General features: G+C 50.5%; 5 protein-coding genes across 5 annotated transcripts; 3 read left to right on the top strand and 2 right to left on the bottom strand.

The window, feature by feature from the left end:
• Positions 1–105: 105 nt before the first annotated feature.
• On the bottom strand, positions 106–1,669 carry P170DRAFT_437885 (uncharacterized protein). Its single transcript, XM_024849467.1, has 3 exons — positions 1,342–1,669; positions 788–1,292; positions 106–739 (listed from the first exon to the last, which is right to left on the bottom strand). The coding sequence occupies exons 1-3, from the start codon at positions 1,641–1,643 to the stop codon at positions 362–364; spliced, it is 1,185 nt and encodes a 394-aa protein (XP_024703506.1). The 5' UTR covers positions 1,644–1,669; the 3' UTR covers positions 106–361.
• A 1,297-nt stretch (positions 1,670–2,966) lies between these two features.
• On the top strand, positions 2,967–4,042 carry P170DRAFT_497397 (uncharacterized protein; the record flags this gene model as incomplete). Its single annotated transcript, XM_024854110.1, has 1 exon — positions 2,967–4,042. The coding sequence occupies one exon, from the start codon at positions 2,967–2,969 to the stop codon at positions 3,975–3,977; it is 1,011 nt and encodes a 336-aa protein (XP_024703505.1). The 3' UTR covers positions 3,978–4,042.
• A 720-nt stretch (positions 4,043–4,762) lies between these two features.
• On the bottom strand, positions 4,763–5,370 carry P170DRAFT_510869 (uncharacterized protein; the record flags this gene model as incomplete). The annotated part of the gene is made up of 1 exon (XM_024854821.1): positions 4,763–5,370. The coding sequence occupies one exon, from the start codon at positions 5,368–5,370 to the stop codon at positions 4,834–4,836; it is 537 nt and encodes a 178-aa protein (XP_024703504.1). The 3' UTR covers positions 4,763–4,833.
• A 6,508-nt stretch (positions 5,371–11,878) lies between these two features.
• Positions 11,879–13,680, top strand: P170DRAFT_447974 (uncharacterized protein; the record flags this gene model as incomplete). Its single annotated transcript, XM_024850933.1, has 8 exons — positions 11,879–12,148; positions 12,230–12,347; positions 12,429–12,552; positions 12,651–12,848; positions 12,937–13,214; positions 13,298–13,341; positions 13,429–13,528; positions 13,619–13,680. The coding sequence occupies 8 exons, from the start codon at positions 11,879–11,881 to the stop codon at positions 13,678–13,680; spliced, it is 1,194 nt and encodes a 397-aa protein (XP_024703503.1).
• A 2,646-nt stretch (positions 13,681–16,326) lies between these two features.
• P170DRAFT_437882 (uncharacterized protein) lies at positions 16,327–17,055 on the top strand. The gene has a single exon (XM_024849466.1). The coding sequence runs from the start codon at positions 16,350–16,352 to the stop codon at positions 16,593–16,595; it is 246 nt and encodes an 81-aa protein (XP_024703502.1). The 5' UTR covers positions 16,327–16,349; the 3' UTR covers positions 16,596–17,055.
• Positions 17,056–17,602: the final 547 nt, after the last annotated feature.

Here is a 17,602-nt window from a genome sequence, read left to right as displayed (position 1 = left end):
CGAATTTACAATAAGCCCTGGCAAGAATTCTACTTCTGAACGGCCTATCAACCAGGGTAAACCGAAGGCAATCCACGTTGAGAGGCTGGCGAGTTTGGATAACAGGATAAATGTATTCCTCGTTCATAGAACTGCTTTATAGTATCTTCCGCACTGTGTCCAGCTCCATCCTGTGCAGATAAGTACAGTCACCTTTCCTCCCCGTAGGTAGAAATAGTCGGCAATAACCAAACAATCTCCTTGTAATATCATCCAAGTTACAAGTAGCTTCAAGACCGTTCCTCGGATGAGGCAAAATTTTTTCTAGTTCTGGATGGAAAACCCTGACCTGTCCGCAGAAACATTCATAACATATCTCCTTCTAACCCGTAAGCCGCCGCCGGCGGGATGATGGCAATTCGAAATCGTCGTCCGCCGCAGCAGCCCGTTCCTCTGCTTGCATTTCCTGGCGCTGATGCTCCGCTTCATCATCGGATCTCAACTGCTCAGCCGGTGATGATGATGGTAACTTCCGCTTTCTAATCTTGCGTTTGGACTCGACTCCGCGGTTATCGGAAGCCGACTCTCGTGCGATATGCACCTGCTCCGCACGGGTGAGAAGAGAGAGCAATGTATCGTAACTGAGTGATATAACCACTGCTTCATATTCACCCGATATCTCATCCGGCCCGAAGTCAGCAAGACAAACGCGGATACTCTTAGTTGTGTTCGTGGGGCAACCATCTCGCGTTCGAAATATCTAATCTCTGTCAGCTGGGATTTGAATAGAGATAGTGGACAGGATTACCTCCGATTTGACCTCCTGCATGACATCCAGATTATAGTAATCTTCGCCTTCTTCCGGCGTATATGACGCTCGCCATAAGGACAACGTGGATTCCTTCCCTTCATATGTGACATCGATGCCAATCACCACTTTAATATTTCCATTAGAGTGCATGATATAGTCGCGGGCCAGCTTCTGGAGGTTTTTGCCGTCCTGCGAATACGAAACCTCGAGTACCACGCCTGGATATGCTGCCAAAGAGTGCTGGAACTGGGCATCGGGTTGGCGCCAGAGACACACGTCTGAATCCACCAATTGATCATCCTCAGTGGTATCTGTCCTTAGAAGGATGCGGGAAGATCCACCGCTCACGATCTGCGCCGCAAATTTGCTGGCCGGACCTTTAACGTCAACTACTCGCTGGAGTTGGTTGTCTATTTCGCCGGCGATGGAGGTCACGAAAATATCGTGCACCGGGGTCGGCATCCGGACATCAAGTTGTTCAGATTTTGCGTCGAATTCCCAGCTAGTACTTTTAGTCGCATATTATACGTGAGGGAAAACGGGCCTCATACCGCACTTTGTCGTTGACGTAGGCCTTAAGGTCTGGGTCCTTTGTAAGTCCACCAAGTAGTCTGGAATACTGCACTGGCTTCAGCTTCACCGTGAGAGGAAGCGACGTCGGACAAGAGCTTCGAAGGTCCTTGAAGGTACGTAGAACCCGCTCCACAGTCGACGCGTCTTGTGTTTGTCGTTCTCCGGTCGGTGGGGGTGTTAAAGGGAAGTTACGCTGCTCAGGAGGGGTGCTGTCATTTGCATTCAACTCGCACGACGCTGGGGAGGCGCGATCTTCTTGGATATTTACTGGGTGGGCCATGTCGAAGAATCTGGGCAGACGAAGAGACACATGAGGTTGTCAATAATGCCGGTCGCTGTCGGCCGGTGCTATTCATTCTCCGTCCCAGCCTATCATATGCGGGGAGTTACCCACCGCTTGCGAGCAGGCCGGCGTACCATGGATGATCACCTGACGCCGGTCCCCATCTGACGCGCGCATTTCTGTTACGGACCCCTGGCTAAGAGCCGCGAGGCGGAAACAACAGGAGAGCAGCGACCCAAGGCCTGAGGCGCTATGACTCCCTCCCTGTGAGTTCTACCTTGATTGAGCGTTGACTGATAAAAATATATTCCTGCGAGGCCGTACCAGACCATCAACGCGAGAAATCTCTGCACGCAAGATAGTCCACGAGACTGAGCACTGACAACTACTTCTCTCTCTTCAGATATGTGCGCTTGAAAGACAACTCCATCGGACTTCTAGATGGATATCACAACCACTCGACACCTACCGCCGCCATCGCACCTCGTCGCATCCCCTAGAACCATTTAACACCCAGCCTGGTACATATACATTCCGAGCTTCTTTCGCATTCGATTCTGAGAGATTATGGATCCGCACCGACGTTCCCCTGGGCTATTTATACCCCAACTATCTTCTCGGGCCCGAAGACTCCTGTGAAAGAATCCGATTCTATATACGATGGCCGAAGAACAGAAGATCACCGTACACGCCACTCCAACAACTTCAAATTGATTTGCCAGAAACAGGCTCGCTGAAGGAGCTCCTCCGGAAGTCCTACGAATATTGTCGGGAATGCGATGCCGACGTCTTCATGATGCTGTGAGGAAGGGAGTATTTATGTACAGCATTTAGTATCTTCTGAGGCCTTCACTTGAATATTAACAGAAACGAAACTAGTATTAATAGCAAGACAATCCGGTCTTATTACACAATAATTCAGATCTAGGTTAGCGACAGGTAGTCCGGATGTGCAAATACTGGGTGTTTTTCTCCCATACGTGGGTACAATGGCCCTCGTGAAAAGAATAACTAAACAACGATACCGAGATGTATTGTTCCTGGGCTCCCCAGCTGCAATATGCCCCAGATTCCAGTTTGGATTAAGCCCCTACACGCTTGACGATTTGCCGGGTACTCTTCATTATCCTTACTGAACCTGCCTTTGTTACTGTAGGTGCTGTGCTAATGGTTAAAATGATATATAGTGGTTTTTTCACTTTCCTTTTCCGCAGGGCGAGTTTCAACAAAGTGTGGGCCGCAAATAGATTCACTGCAACTTATTTCTTATCTATATTTGTAACAAAGCAAAGTTGATGGGGCGTATCATTGCGCGTGCTAATGGAGCAAGAACATGATCGCCTTACCGTGTACACCCAGGAAAATGAAGGGCTATCCTACGCGCGTTTCCGTGTGAAGGGCTGCTCAGGATCTCCTTTTTGGCACCTGGGGAGACCGGCACGTCCGGTATACCGTAACCTGATCCTGATAAATTGGGCATGGCTTGTCATGATATGTTCAAACCCAAGCTTGCAACTGCCCGGCCCCATGGACGGCTCACGCGGCGACCAATACCTCGTCAAGGAAGTTCCGTACAGTGCATATGCAGACCGTCCGGAATCTAGCGTCATGGACAGGAACCATGAAATGTCGGTTCAAATACTCAAGGATACCTTACCGGATGACAGCCATTCACAGGCATTAGTTCTTTTCCACAACCCAATGGCATCCTCTGTGAACTTACCAACCGAGTCCAGAGACAATGCTCAGACAGATCAATTTCGTCAGCGGCCAGCGGCTGACGGTCAAAATAGTCCTACCGGCTACTGGACTCCCTCTATCAGTGAAAAAACAGTGGGGCCGGTGAGCAACCCCCCTTTCACCCCTGGAGGCGACATGACGAGCAATGAGCACATGAAGCGTTCCATGGACCACTTTGTGGCTGAACTGTTGCATCTAGTATCTACTAGCCAAGCAAATATAGGATCATTGTCCAAAGGCGGCAACAAGCACGGGCGGCGTGCCCGACGCACGGCTCGGTTGAGAGAGGACGGTGGTTGTGCGATCGCAAAATCCACGGCAGCCCGGTTGTACGATCGGGCACGTCAGGCTGGCATTGCTTTTTTTCAACGACAGCTCCAAACAATTCAACGCTGTCTGGACGAGGAAGCCGCAATGGCGCATGGAGTGATTGACGATACCACGCTCCTGCGTGCAATTGCGCAGAGGCATCCGAGCTATGCCAAGCCGATCCGGGTGATTGGCCTGCTCCAGCGACATCTGCCTCATGATTTTCGATGGTCAACGGTCTTGAAGATGGCGAGGAGTTGGTTATCTCGGGACTATTCTTAGGGTGACAGACAATGAGTTCGCTGCGGGCCAAGTCAATTGTGTAGTTTTTTTGCGCGCGAGCAGACGTTATAAATATTAGACAATCTGTACAGATCATGTAAAATCTCGTGTCACTTAGTTTTATCCGGTGCTGCCGTGACGTGCCTGGGCAGCCACAGAGCCACTCCCGCCCATGCAGCTGTTGCCCTGATGGGGTAAGAAGACAAGAAGGCGATCAGGAAGCTTCTCATTGCACTGTGGTTCGCTCCATAACTGTCCTCCAGTACAGTGGAATGGAAACGTCAGGGCGGTTCGGCGCGCTACCAGCTTTACCCGGATGGCCAGATTGACTACGCTGGGTTCACCGGTCCATGGCCTCTTTGCCCTGCTTCCTCAGAACACAAGGCCATCAACCCGCGTATACAGGGGATGTTGGTCAAAATCTGGGCACTAGGTGGCCTTATCCCTGCACCACCGAGCCGCAGCTATGGATGGCAGCGGAGCGGGTTGGGCGTCGGCCATGGCGACGATATCATCATCGCCAGCAGACCACCGCTGTTGTCCAGACCGCAACTAGCCCCGCAGGTATTAGACGGTCGTGAACGATTCCCTCACCGGCCATTGGGGCGAAAAGGAGGGGCTTTGCCGTCAATTGAGGATAGACGCTCATCTCGAGAGCCCCAGGACCACCTCAGAGGCAGATATCTACTACGCTCCTAAACGCCTTGGCTGGGAAACGGCTACGTGGGGTGGACAGTTGGTGGGAAGTAGAAGAGTGTCGCGTCCCATGACATACGGTATAGTCTGTCCATAGATCAAGATGAGACGGCGCTACATATACATGACCAAGTAGCACCTAATGAAGTGTTGCCCGCCCCTAGACCCACCTCACGGAAGGTCCTCCGATCCGAGGAACATTCCATTGTCTTTTCCATTCAAACTCCGCACGTGCTTCCCGCTGGAGCGCTTGCTGCAGGGCGCTGCGAAGCCGCTGGTTTGCTCGTCGAACGCGCGCGTTGCCCTCCGGGCTGGTCTCTGGCTCGAACTCGTATTGCAAAATCAGCTCTTGAGATACATCGACGGCGACCGCGGACAAATCCTCCAGGATTTCCAGACAGGTTTCAAAGAAGCGATTCTCGTGATCCTGACATTGCCACTGTCGCTTCTTTTCGACGATGGTCTCCGGCAACGAGAGTCGCCGGTTGGCTTTGGCACACTGCAACCGTGCCCGGGTGGTTTCCAGCGCGATGGTGGATCCGCGAGCCAGGTATATTTGGTGATCGAGCGGTTGAATGTCGGGCAGATCATGCGGGGCTGGACAAGCCGATGGCTGCGCAAGCTTCGGTATATGGGGTGGTCGGCTGTAAATACTAGACGCATCATCGTCGGCACTACATGACCCATGCAGCGACATTATGACGCAGAATGATTGACCAAGCTACTCGAACATTCTCCTGCATCGGTTCTTCCTGCGGAATGAGAACAGAGGCGCTCCTCTACAGTATTTATTCTTTCCACTCTCATCAACCGTTACGTGCTTGCGCTCGGGGGCGGCGCAGGGCTTCCTATCCTATTTACAAAGGTGAGGGCCTTTTTTAGAAAGGAGATATAGAGCGGGGGCCATTTCATATCGTTGCCTTCAATGAGAGTATTTTCAACGCGGGCGCTTTTGCGACTGCAGTAAGCAGGCAAGAAACAATTGTTCGAGCCCCTATACGGCCAGCAATTTTGTGTACCGTAGAATCCGAAATTGTGCGTGGCAGATCGGTCACATGAACCCAGTATATCAAGGGCAAGATAGGAACAGGAAAGATGTTGACGGTTGGCCTAACCAAGGAGCCTAGGATTCGACGGTTCGACGGTTTGCACTAGTTTACATGGAAGCTTCCAGCCACTTCGACCCCGTGTATGGAACCGTACAAAGACCAAACATGACGTCATTCTAATAGCGGTATTGTACAATACGTCGTAACTGAGGGAATATTATTATTCCGGGATCTTCCTAATCAGTACTAGTGTCTTTCGTGCTAGGGTCTGAGAAACCAAGAAACAGTTCTTAGGGGTGACATTACTTTTGACTTTTACTGTACATGCGCCGGAACAATTCATCACTACTGTAACGCCACGTCAGTGGTGACACCAGTTGCCGGAAACCCTGTACACTGTTGGGATTTAAGTGTGATCATATAGAAGAGGCTGCGTTGCTAGGAAAAAATGTCGGGACGGGCCGAGACGCGAACCCCTGAACCGCCCGACCGCGACGAACACGAAAATTCACCACCACGATTGGCGAGGCCGAAACGTACCACAAGACCACCGACTCACTATGCTCGAGACCAAGAGATCGATACCGAGCAGAGAAACAAGCACCCCCAGCGGAAGAAGAAGACCCGGGCCAAACCAGTAGCCCAGCATAATACGGTGACTTCGGACGACTCCTCGACAGAGAGCGAGGACCTAGACGCCACCATATTTGTTAAAGAGCTTATCAAACTCAGGAAAGAGATCAGACGGCGAGATGAACTACATAAGGAAGAGCTTCAGAAAGTCAAAGAAGAATTTAGTGCCGTACTCGCAGAAGTTTGACACGAGCTGCAGACCCTGACAGATAGACCCCTGACACCGTAATCTGAGGCATACTCTCAAAACAGTCACGATGAGATCCTCCGCGAAATTCAATCCCTGCGCATTACAATCAGTCCTTCAGACCCCACAAGTTCCCTGTCCTATGCAGATGTCGCCCGCACCCCTCCAACCAGTCACCCGAGCAACATACGGACTCTCTTAACATCGAACACGACACCGACCGCCTTCACCGACATATTATATTGCATGATAGACACTTCAAGGATGGCAGATGATGAACGTGAGAGGATGTCCGCAGGCCTAATACGGGCGGCGGTTGAGACAGAAATTCGGACGATAGAAAACCACATGCACTGGCGCTGTCGCGCTGTCACGGTAGATTCGAAAAACATAAACCGGATCAGAATAGTATGCCGCGACGAAACTGAACACCAGCTAGTCAAAAAAGTGGCGGAAACAAAGGTTGGCGCGGGAGCCTGGGTGCTCCGTGACGAGCTTTACCCGATCAAAGTTAACAGCGTCAATAAGGCCGCAGTGCTCGATAAAAATAGGGATATCCGGGTAGGGGCCGCAGCAGCCTTCAGCGAGGAGAACGAAGCCACCGTTGCCAAGATCGCGTGGCTCAGCAGAAAGGAGAGTGCAAAGGCCTATGGGTCAATAATGGTTTACCTAACGAAAGGCGCTGATGCGCAGAGACTTCTGGTCGACAGGTTCTTTCACGCCGGAGAGAAATCCGGTGTGACCAGAGTCTTTAAACACCAACCACGACCGATACAATGCTACAACTGTCAGAAGATTAGCCATAAAGCATTCCAGTACAAGAACATCCAGAGGTGTGCAAAATACGCCGCGGAAGGCCATCGCCACAGTAACTGCGACCAAACGGTTCTAAAGTACGTTCCATGCGGAGGCCCTCATAAATCGTACAGCAAAAACTGTCAGAGGCTCTATCTATCACGTCATGAATAAAACTCTCCGAGTAATTCAACTGAACGTGAGGAAACAGGGTGTAGTGCACGAGAGCTTAATGAACGACGAAGAAACCCAGAATGCAGTGGCATTAGCGATTCAGGAACCCCAAGCGAGGAGAATTCAAGGCCGGCTCTTGACTACCCCGATGGGATATTATAAATGGACAAAGATGGTGCCTTCTACCTGGAGGGAAGGCAGATGGGCGATCCGAAGTATGCTCTGGATCAAGAAAGATATAAAGGCGGAGCAAGTAACAATTAAATCCCCAGATCTGACAGCAGCAGTTATCCGGTTTCCCGGGCGACTGATCTTTATGGTATCAGTTTACGTAGAGGGAGGGGATGCCCCAGCACTGGACGACGTGTGCGATTACCTAAGAAAGGTGATCACGAAAGTACAGCGCGACACGGGCACCATGGTGGAGCTCATGATTGTGGGAGATTTCAACCGTCATGACCAACTCTGGGGAGGAGATGACGTGTCGCTGACAAGGCAAGGTGAAGCGGATCTAATCATTAACCTTATAAATAAATATTCCCTCAGCAGTCTACTCAAACAAGGCACAAAGATATGGCATGGCAAAGGACAGAGCGGGGACTGTGAGTCTATAATTAATCTCGTCCTGGCCTCAGAAAACCTGGCAGACTCGGTGGCTAAGTGTGCGATATATAAGACAGACTATGGCTCGGATTATTGCGCCATCGAGACTGTATTTAATACCCCATGGCCGATCCTAAAGCATCAGGAACAGCTGCTACTAAAAAACGCGCTATGGAAAGAGATTAACGCCAGAATCGCGAGCACCCTGGCTGCCACTCCGTCGGAAGGCACAGTGCAGCAGAAAACCGATCGACTGATGTCTGCAGTCTCAGAAGCAGTGCATGCCTTGACACCAAAAGCAAGACTGTCGCCACACGCGAAGAGATGGTAGACAGCTGACCTGACACAGCTCCGCCAAATATATATTTATTAGCGAAATCGCGCCCGGTCTGAGCGACGGGCAGGGCGAAAGGTACCACATCTAGAAAAGACGGCCCAAAGTGCGGCAAAACAGTATTATGACGCTATCCGGAAACAGAAAAAAAAGCACTGGAACAAATTTCTTGCAGACAATAATAACATCTGGAAAGCCGCTAAATACCTGAAATCGGGGGAGGATATAGCATTCGGGAAGGTCCCGCAGCTCCTAAGAACAAATAGAAACACCACCACTGATCATACGGAGCAAGCAGAAGAATTATTAACTAAATTCTTTCCGCCTCTGCCAGACAATATTGACAATGAAGGAACTAGACCTGAGAAAGCACCGGTAGAGATACCCGCCATCACGATAGAGGAGGTAGAGCGGCAACTGTTGGCGGCAAAGTCGTGGAAGGCGCCTGGCGAAGATGGCCTACCAGTGATAGTCTGGAAGATGACGTGGCCCACGGTCAAGCACAGGGTCCTTGATCTATTCTAATCCTTGCTGGAGGAAGGCACATTGCTAAGACAGTGGAGACACGCGAAGATTATACCACTCAAAAAGCTGAATAAAGAGAACTATGCAATCGCCAAGGCATGGAGGCTGATCTCACTCCTAGCGACACTAGGAAAGATACTAGAATTAGTGGTCGCAAAAAGAATCTCACACGCGGTAGAGACTCACGGGTTGCTCCCGACCAGCCACTTCGGAGCCCGAAAACAACAGTCCGCGGAATAAGCACTCGTGCTCCTGCAAGAGCAAATCTACACGGCGTGGCGCGGCCGACGGGTGTTAAGCCTGATCAGCTTTGATGTCAAAGGAGCCTACAACAGAGTGTGCAAAGAACAATTGATTCAGAGGATAAAAGCCCGAGACATACCGGAGATCCTGCTTCGATGGGTTGAGGCGTTCTGCTCGGAACGAACAGCGAATATCCAAATCAATAGGTAGTTGTCTGAGGTCTAAAGTCTGCCACAGGCTGGACTGCCACAGGGCTCGCCCCTGTCTCCGATCCTGTTCCTCTTCTTCAATGCAGACCTTGTTCAACGACAGATCGACAGCCAGGGCGGAGCGATCGCTTTTGTGGACGATTTCACCGCATGGGTGACCGGGCCAACTGCACGGAGTAACCGGGAAGGTATTGAAACAATTATCAGTAAAGCACTCGACTAGGAAAAGAGGAGCGGAGCAACCTTCAAAGCAGACAAGACAGCTATCATACACTTTGCTCCCAAGGCGCACAAAGTAGACCAGGATCCTTTTACTATCAAGGGACAAACTGTTGAGCCCAAAGACCATGTCAAGGTCCTGGGGGTCCTAATGGACACGAGACTCAAGTACAAGGAACATATCGCGAGGGCAGCGTCCAAGGGCCTGGAGGCAGCGATGGAGCTTCGACGACTTCGAGGCCTAACCCCCGCAACAGCGCGGCAGCTCTTCACATCGACGGTGGCCCCGGTGGTGGACTACGCGTCTAATGTCTGGATGCACGCGTGCAAGGATAAGGCCATCGGGCCGATCAACCGAGTCCAAAGGGTAGGAGCGCAGACCATAGTAGGAACGTTCCTCACGGTTGCGACCAGTGTAGCAGAGGCGGAGGCCCACATTGCTACTATATAACAGCGATTCTGGAGACAGGCCGTGAAGATATGGACAGACATCCACACCCTACCAGAGACCAATCCCCTCCGCAGAAATACAGCGCGGATCAAGAAATTCAGGAGGTTCTATTGCTCACCGTTATACCATATAGCGGACGCGCTGAAGAACATCGAGATAGAAACACTTGAAACTATCAATCCGTTTACTTTACCACCATGGGAGGCACGCGTGCAGGCTGATATACAAGTAATCCCGGAGTCACAAACCGAACCAGACAGGCCAATGCAGATCGCGGTCAGCAGTTCGGCACGAAACGCGGTAGTAGGATTTGGGGTGGCAACCGAGAAACAGCCGCCTCAGTATCAAAAACCGAAACTGAAGACCTTTTCTATCACATTAGGTGCAAGAGCGGAGCAAAATCCATTCTCTGCAGAGCTAGCAGCAATGGCACATGCATTGAACACGGCAATAGGATTAAAAGCTTATAAAATTTCGCTGCTCACGAGCAACAAAGCGGCGGCTCTGACACTAAGAAATCCCCGACAACAGTCGGGCCAGGAATTCGTCTGCCAACTATACAAGTTAATAAGAAGACTGCGGAGACATAGAAACCAGATCAATATCCGTTGGATCCCCGCTAACAAAGACAATAAACTGCTAGGTCTGGCCAAAGAGCAGGCCAGAGCCGCGACACAAAAAGACACTGTCCCGCAAAAACAGGTCCCCAGGATGAAGTTGACCACACTGAAAATCGCACGTTCCCAAGCAGTCCCCAGAAATGGCCTGCCAGAGAGCGTAGGGAGACACGCTAAACGAGTGGATGCAGCACTCCCAGGCAAACACACCCGGCAACTGTATGACCGGTTATCATGGAAAGAAGCGAGCGTGCTGGCTCAACTCCGAACCGGCATGGCAAGATTAAATGGATATCTCTATCAAATCAATATATCACAGACGGACCAGTGTGCCTGTGGACAAGCAAGTGAAACAGTCAAGCACTTCCTCTTTCGATATCAGAAGTAGACCGCACAACAGACGGAAATGCTGCAATATACCCATACCCACCGAGAGAACATATCCTTCTTTCTAGGCGGAAAATCCCCTTCCAATGATCAGGGCTGGTCGCCGAACCTGGAAGCAGTACAAGCCTCAATACAATTTGCAATCGAGGCCGACTCGAAGCTGTTTAACCATTTTAGCCAACACCAATGATACCCTCCCCAAACTAACCTACAACAACCACCTTGTGCCAGAGACGGTAGACGCGCTTCAATTGCCGAGAATAGGATGTTGAACACTTGAAGAAGCGCCTTCAAGCTAGTCTACCAACCAAATTACTAACCCACAAGGACCGCGATGATACTGACTGCTGATACAACATAAAATGAGCGTGGTCATGCATGGGCTTCGAGGAGACAAGGCATATATATTTGGACATGTATAATAGTTCAGTGATAGTTGCCCTTTCGGTTCAGCCGCCGGGCGTTAATAAATTGTGTGTGTGTGTGTGTGTACATGCGCCGGTTAGTTTTTCTCTAGTTCGGAAACATCTCGCCCGCGTGTTAAGAAAGAGGCCCCTCAGTTTCTTGTCTATCACTTTCCTAGATCCCAGTCATTCTGCCGCCGGTCAGGGTCCAAAGATAGATCGAGTAAGATGGAACAGACCACCCGCATTAATGCCCATTAAGTCTGCTTACTCCAACTTCCCTGTTGCAAGCATCTAATTTAGGGCTCTCAGAAGGCACCGCAGACGGGATACAAATACACCCTGCTCCCCAGGCTACCCACCCCGACTAGCAGAATGCCTCCAGCGACATCCCTCTGGTATGGCCATATCGCCCACATATCGCAGACTGATTGGTATGGAATATGCACCGCAATCGCCCTGGCAAGTTGGCTCGTACGGTGGCTCCTTGGCTACTCGCCCTCGAGACCATTCTGTCACTTCGATATGCTCACATTCAACAGGGTTCCATGGTCACACTTCTGCTCAGTGAACATCCTGCCACTGGCCTTGCGAGCTCGATCCTGGGTCACTGTGCGCCGACGTGCTGCCAAACTCGCGGTCGCGGTTACTAATCTCATTTCTTTGTAGACAGGTTTAACCTTCGGCCTTCCCGCGTATCTTCTGGGATTGATTGGTCGGCGGTAGCATGGATGCATCGATGAATTGGCCGGATGGTCGTCATCCACCCCGCTCCATGGAGCTATTGCTATCCTAAATGATGACCAACCAGTGCCAGCCATACGACAGCATTACGTTCCTTCTAGTGAGATATCACTCACTATCTCTGGAAATATCCAGTGTGGCATATTCCCCCATACCAATCATGTATCTAATCAGAAACAAGCAGCATGTTTCATGATCTTGATCTTTCCCGTGACGCTGCATGTGGTTGTTCGCCGTCACCCGCAGCTGGCGATGAAGTGTCACTATCACTCGGGGTCAACCGGTCTGGCTTCGATGTCTGCCATGTCTAGATGCGTCGATCAAAATACCTCCGATACTTGGTGGCTGCAGCGTCACTGTTAGTCGCCCTGACTGCGGATCCCTTGACTGTCCCTCTAATAAGGCGCGGGGGATGCCCCTGGCCTTCTATTGTCGTATTCCCGGGTCATGAGCTGCTGAGGATGGACATCACCGTTCCCTCTCGGTGGAAGGTTGAGCTGGGACAATATGTGTACCTTTGGCTCCCACATGCAGGCTTGTGCATTGCCGGCCAACTGCTGCTTTTCTACATCGCATCCTGGAAAGACGCCAGGGCCGGAGGGTTCACCAACGCAAACCCAGGGACCGTAGCACTTCACGGGCCTGGAGTGCACATTAGGAGAGGTAGATACATTGGCTACAGTCACGAGCTCCTGTACGCTACATGTGCTAGTCCGCCCACAGTCTTCTGCATTTGCAGTTGCGCTTTATAAAGCCAAACGACTTTACAACGTGCGAAAGACCGCGCCCGTGCTAGGGCCATACGGGAGACCGCCTGGTCTCGCTCATTTCCGGACCGTGCTTCTCATTGTAGAGGATGTCGAGATTGTACGAGTATTCTCGCTTACCCAGACACGTGTCCTAGCGAGTGAACAGCACCACGCCGTGGTACGGAAGCTCATCGTTGTCTGGAAAACGGAAGACCTTGGTACCGCGCTTTCGCAGCAATTCGTCGTTGTCTCCCATAGAACGGTGGACTGAGCTAACAATGTCTAGACAATCGCCGTTGAGTGAACATGCAACATTTGCTTGACCTCGATCGCCAAGAAGCCAAGGTACTGCGACAGTCGAGCAGACAGCCGTTCGTAAGCTGACCGTGATATATCCTCCACTTCTCCCTCTACCACCGCCAAACCTGCAAGAATGAGCCCTTTCATAAACCCGGTACTAGACTCCGATCCCTTGAAGGGTCTCTGGATGTGGCGCAGACTATGAGGGAGTGCCTAAATACACGTCAAGTGAGTATGTTTGTAGGCGGTATGAACACTCTTCCAAGTCTGGGGATGGCTGATGTTTCCGGCCAAGCCATACTAACAGGTCACTCGTCTACAGTGGGTATCCGACAGTCTATCCGCAACCAGGTCAAGGCAATCGTTCAGCCAGACGAGCGATGAGCTCAGGCTCCTGGATATTGACGTTGAGCCGTACAATGAGTGGCTAGACACTGACACAGCGGCCGACGCTGCCGAACCGTCCACGAACCACCTCAAGTGGGTCGTCTCCCGAATATTTGAGAGCCGTGGCCATTCCAAAAGACAGATCTGCGGATGGCCGCTTATTTGACGATTACTTATGCATATTGATCGATTCGATAATCTCCCTGCTTTTATCCTACGGACGTTCTATTACTAACATGGCTGACATCTGTTTCTTGCGCGATAACGGTCACCCCTGGTCCATCGCATGGCCCCAGCCAGGTAGCTCCGGAATCGGGCCCAGGATACTCCATTCTTTCGACATCTTCATGTTTGCGCAGCCCGTCCGACGGCGAGAGCAGACCCCTATGGCAGGATACGCTATGGGGTCATGGTAGTGTCGGCAATGGTAAGACCGTGAACGTGTGCCACCGCAACATTGGCACCGTAGCCGGTCAAACGGCGCAGCCGACGAGGCTATATCCCTGGCGCAACTGCGAGACATAGATGGAGGCAAGCCGATCCTGGAATCATGGGAGGGTGGTTTATGTCTTTCGCTTCGCTGGTTGACGGTGTCATCTCGTATTCGGGTGCTAGATGCGTCAGGCTGGATGTCAGCAGGCACTTCGATGTCTGATTCAGCAGCATATACCTCGAAGCCTGGGAAGTATGCGCCCCAAGTTGACATACAATCCACAACCACGTACCGCTTAGCCAGTTCATAATGTTATTGCGGTGCAGATGGACGCAGCCGATGGCCCCGTCCTTCCGGCTGGGAGCCATTCATATTGGATAATCTGCCGGGGGATCCGTACCTAGACGGCGATTAACCATGTTCGGTCTTATACGGTCATCCTCGCTCAAAGAAATGCTTCGCGTGGGTGTGCAGCCCGGCGCCGTAGCCCGTTATGCAGGCGTGTGACACCTGGCAACCGAGAATACCAGATTTCAGGGTATGTCGAGTAATCTGCGACACATTGTGCAATCCTCAGCTTGGATATTTCTCTGAGGGCCTGTAAGGCAATTATGGTTGATCTTCTGGTGTGGAAGCGGTCAGTTCAGACCATGAATCATTAATCCAGGAAGCGGTTACAGCGGGGGAAAGGAGCCAATAAGGCCCAGTATATTGGGAGTTATCTTGGGATTGACGAAGCTCAGATTAAACGCGGTCTACCGCTGTTTGGCCTCTTCATGTCCGTCTGGTAGTTCTTGTCCCTTGTAACAGCATATTGGCAGGCCAGTGACTTTGTCCTGCGCCATTCAGGACATATCCCTTTAATATATACGGACAAGGCAGGCGACGAGGCGCTGGGAAACAGAAGGCAACATTGATATGATAGACGGTCTAATCTTAGGGGTTCTAAATGGCGAACAAAGGTGTGTGATAGCATACACCTAGTTAGTGACGCGCAGGATTGCCCGTTCGAACGCGTCTGATTACTGCGTGTTTATGTGAGACGCGCGGCCAGCCAAACAGAAGGCCTCCTTATATAATAATTATGTTGCTTGGCGGGGATACGGACAAGATAACTGATCAGGTAAGATAGCAACAAGCAAGCTTAACAGTATGTTTCTAACCGTCTACCGGTCAACTCTCTCTATTTGCAAAGCCGTCCGTTCTCGACAGTAGCATCGTGTAGTGATTTTTCAAGTTGCAGATAGTTTGGATGGCTGCATCACTGACGGGCAATGGTGTCTAATCGGTCTCGTGAAGCTAATCGCAGCCTTGGAGACACTCGCTTAATACGTATTTAGATTATAATTGGTCTAGTCTTTTACTTTTTCCCCTACGAAAGATTACAAATTTCATTATTTTGTCTCCCGGGAGATAAATGGATGCCCAGTTTACCGGGTAGGCGAGGTTATCTGCGTAGCTATACTGTTAAGCATTCAACACCGACCGGGTATTGGGGAATAAAGGAATAAATTAGAACCAATACGCAAGTCCATGAGACGGGTGGTTTTGGTATCTGGGCATTTGATCGAGGGAATGATGGTTGTAGCTCCCAATACGCTTGGGTTCCATAAAGATAGTCATCATGTGTATAGATATATATATATGCCTTGCTTCCATCTACAGGAGAAGGAGCTCGGACACGCCAACTCCTCCTGAAGTAATTAAAACGCACTGCTGCGTGATATAAGGTAATGGGACGAGCATAAGTTTCTAAATGGACACATTTAACCTATCCCCCCAAATGGAATTTAGATTCGTAATTTTGTTCTGGACGTTGTTCGGATTCTCGGATGGACCTAAATTTGTACTCTCTGGTCAAGTTCCCGAAAAGGATTAGTGGCGCTGCCTTCTGGTTCCAGGACGAGAAAACAATGGTTGAAGCCACGATCGGCGGGCATCTTCCCTCCCGCTTTGCCTGGGCTTTTCTACAATTACCCACGTACAGGCTATGTTACACGACGAATAACCAACGTGATAGCATGGATTACTTGCGGGTTACGGGTAAAGACACAAAACCCAGCAGTCTGTTATTGGTGGCTCCCCGGTGTGAAGGCCGGTCAATGTGGGAATCCGCATGGAACAAATTGGATAAGATCCAGGGGCGTCTCCAAAAAAAGAGTATGATGGGTATGTTTACGAGAGTCTGGCTGTGTCGGTAAAATAAAGGCAAATTGCTTGCTTCTATTTCAGTATGACTAGAAACATTCACCATGCTGGCAGGAATCCAGTAATTAAAGGAAGGATATTTGTGTGCATAGTGAATCATTTCAAATACCGACATAAATCACGCCTAAACACCATTAACCACAACAACCTTGGGCAATTTCCCGGGCAAGGTGGAGCGGGACTAGGGGGATCGTCAGAAATGCCCGTCGTTTGCCCGGTTGTCTTTCCAGTCGTCCTCCGACCATTAGACATGGTTATTCACGCGCGATAGAATAGCCCGCTGGTAATGTAGCTGTAGAATTTACATACGCAGCTCGGTGACTCGACGTGTATCAGCCAAGCGTCCGGAGTTCAGCCAAAGGGGTAAGCCAAGGTGCGTCATCGGAACAGAATGATGCCCAAGCAAGTCGCGTGGAAAAAAAACCATACACATTCACGGTGGAGGAGTTCGGGACAGCAGAATGCCTTGCTCTCTGAGAAAAGCCATTGAAGCTGAAATGATCTCCATTGGCCGCCTAGAATATGGTTTTGAAACAGCTTTGTGAAGACTATAACACCTATCCGGAGCGCTCCGGATTCCTCTTGATCTAGAGCTTGATGCTCAGGGAGCCATTCTTCTAGGCGATCAAATTCCTCGTTCGTCCATGATAGACCTTTCCTTAGGAAATTAGTTATAGCCGATGAAAACCGGCTATAACGCTCGGTCAGCCAAGTGGCCTTCTCACCTGACGGGCAGACAATGGCGTCCGCCTCTGATGGCAAGACCGCCCCACTCTGGGACACGGCCACCGGCGTGCGCTTTAGATGGTGCCCGGCGACACCTGGCGACCGGAGCGACCAGGCTGGCTGCCCCACTTCGTTCCACACTCTCCCTCTCAACACACAACAAACCATTGGTTTATTACCCCGCCTCCTGAAACAGCCGGCCTAAACTAGAGGTGTTGCGCGTTTGTGGCTATTTAGGCAACAGAATAGCCAATTAAAGAAGTCAAAAGTAAAATGTACTAAGCAAAATAGACTGCACTGGAACACGTGATAGGGCAGGTGACGGCTAGTTAGTTAGTTAACGTAATTCCCGGGCGAGTCGCCCACCCCTACCGAGCCGCCCAGCTGGTAAATGTCTCTTTTTCATGCTTATATATCTCCACAACTAGATAAGATAGTAATATATTATGAAGTCCTAAAGGGTAGTTATATTATAAATATTTTATATCTAGCTTTTCTAAATCTTTTTTCTAATATTTATTATATAATACAAGATTCTTTAAAATTACCAAA

Source organism: Aspergillus steynii, assembly GCF_002849105.1.
Source record: "Aspergillus steynii IBT 23096 chromosome Unknown P170scaffold_5, whole genome shotgun sequence".
In the NCBI taxonomy this organism is placed as follows: domain Eukaryota; kingdom Fungi; phylum Ascomycota; class Eurotiomycetes; order Eurotiales; family Aspergillaceae; genus Aspergillus; species Aspergillus steynii.
The sequence above is the reverse complement of the archived record's forward strand: the minus strand, read 5'-3'. Positions and strand labels throughout refer to the sequence as shown.

Bases quoted from the DNA above. Each gene is read 5' to 3' on its own strand.
- P170DRAFT_437882 (XM_024849466.1), top strand. From the start codon at position 16,350: ATGACTAGAAACATTCACCATGCTGGCAGGAATCCAGTAATTAAAGGA.
- P170DRAFT_437885 (XM_024849467.1), bottom strand. From the start codon at position 1,643: ATGGCCCACCCAGTAAATATCCAAGAAGATCGCGCCTCCCCAGCGTCG. The intron at 1,293-1,341 runs GTATGAGGCCCG...TAAAAGTACTAG, and splicing joins TACGTCAACGACAAAGTGCG to CTGGGAATTCGACGCAAAAT. The intron at 740-787 runs GTAATCCTGTCC...GACAGAGATTAG, and splicing joins TGCAGGAGGTCAAATCGGAG to ATATTTCGAACGCGAGATGG.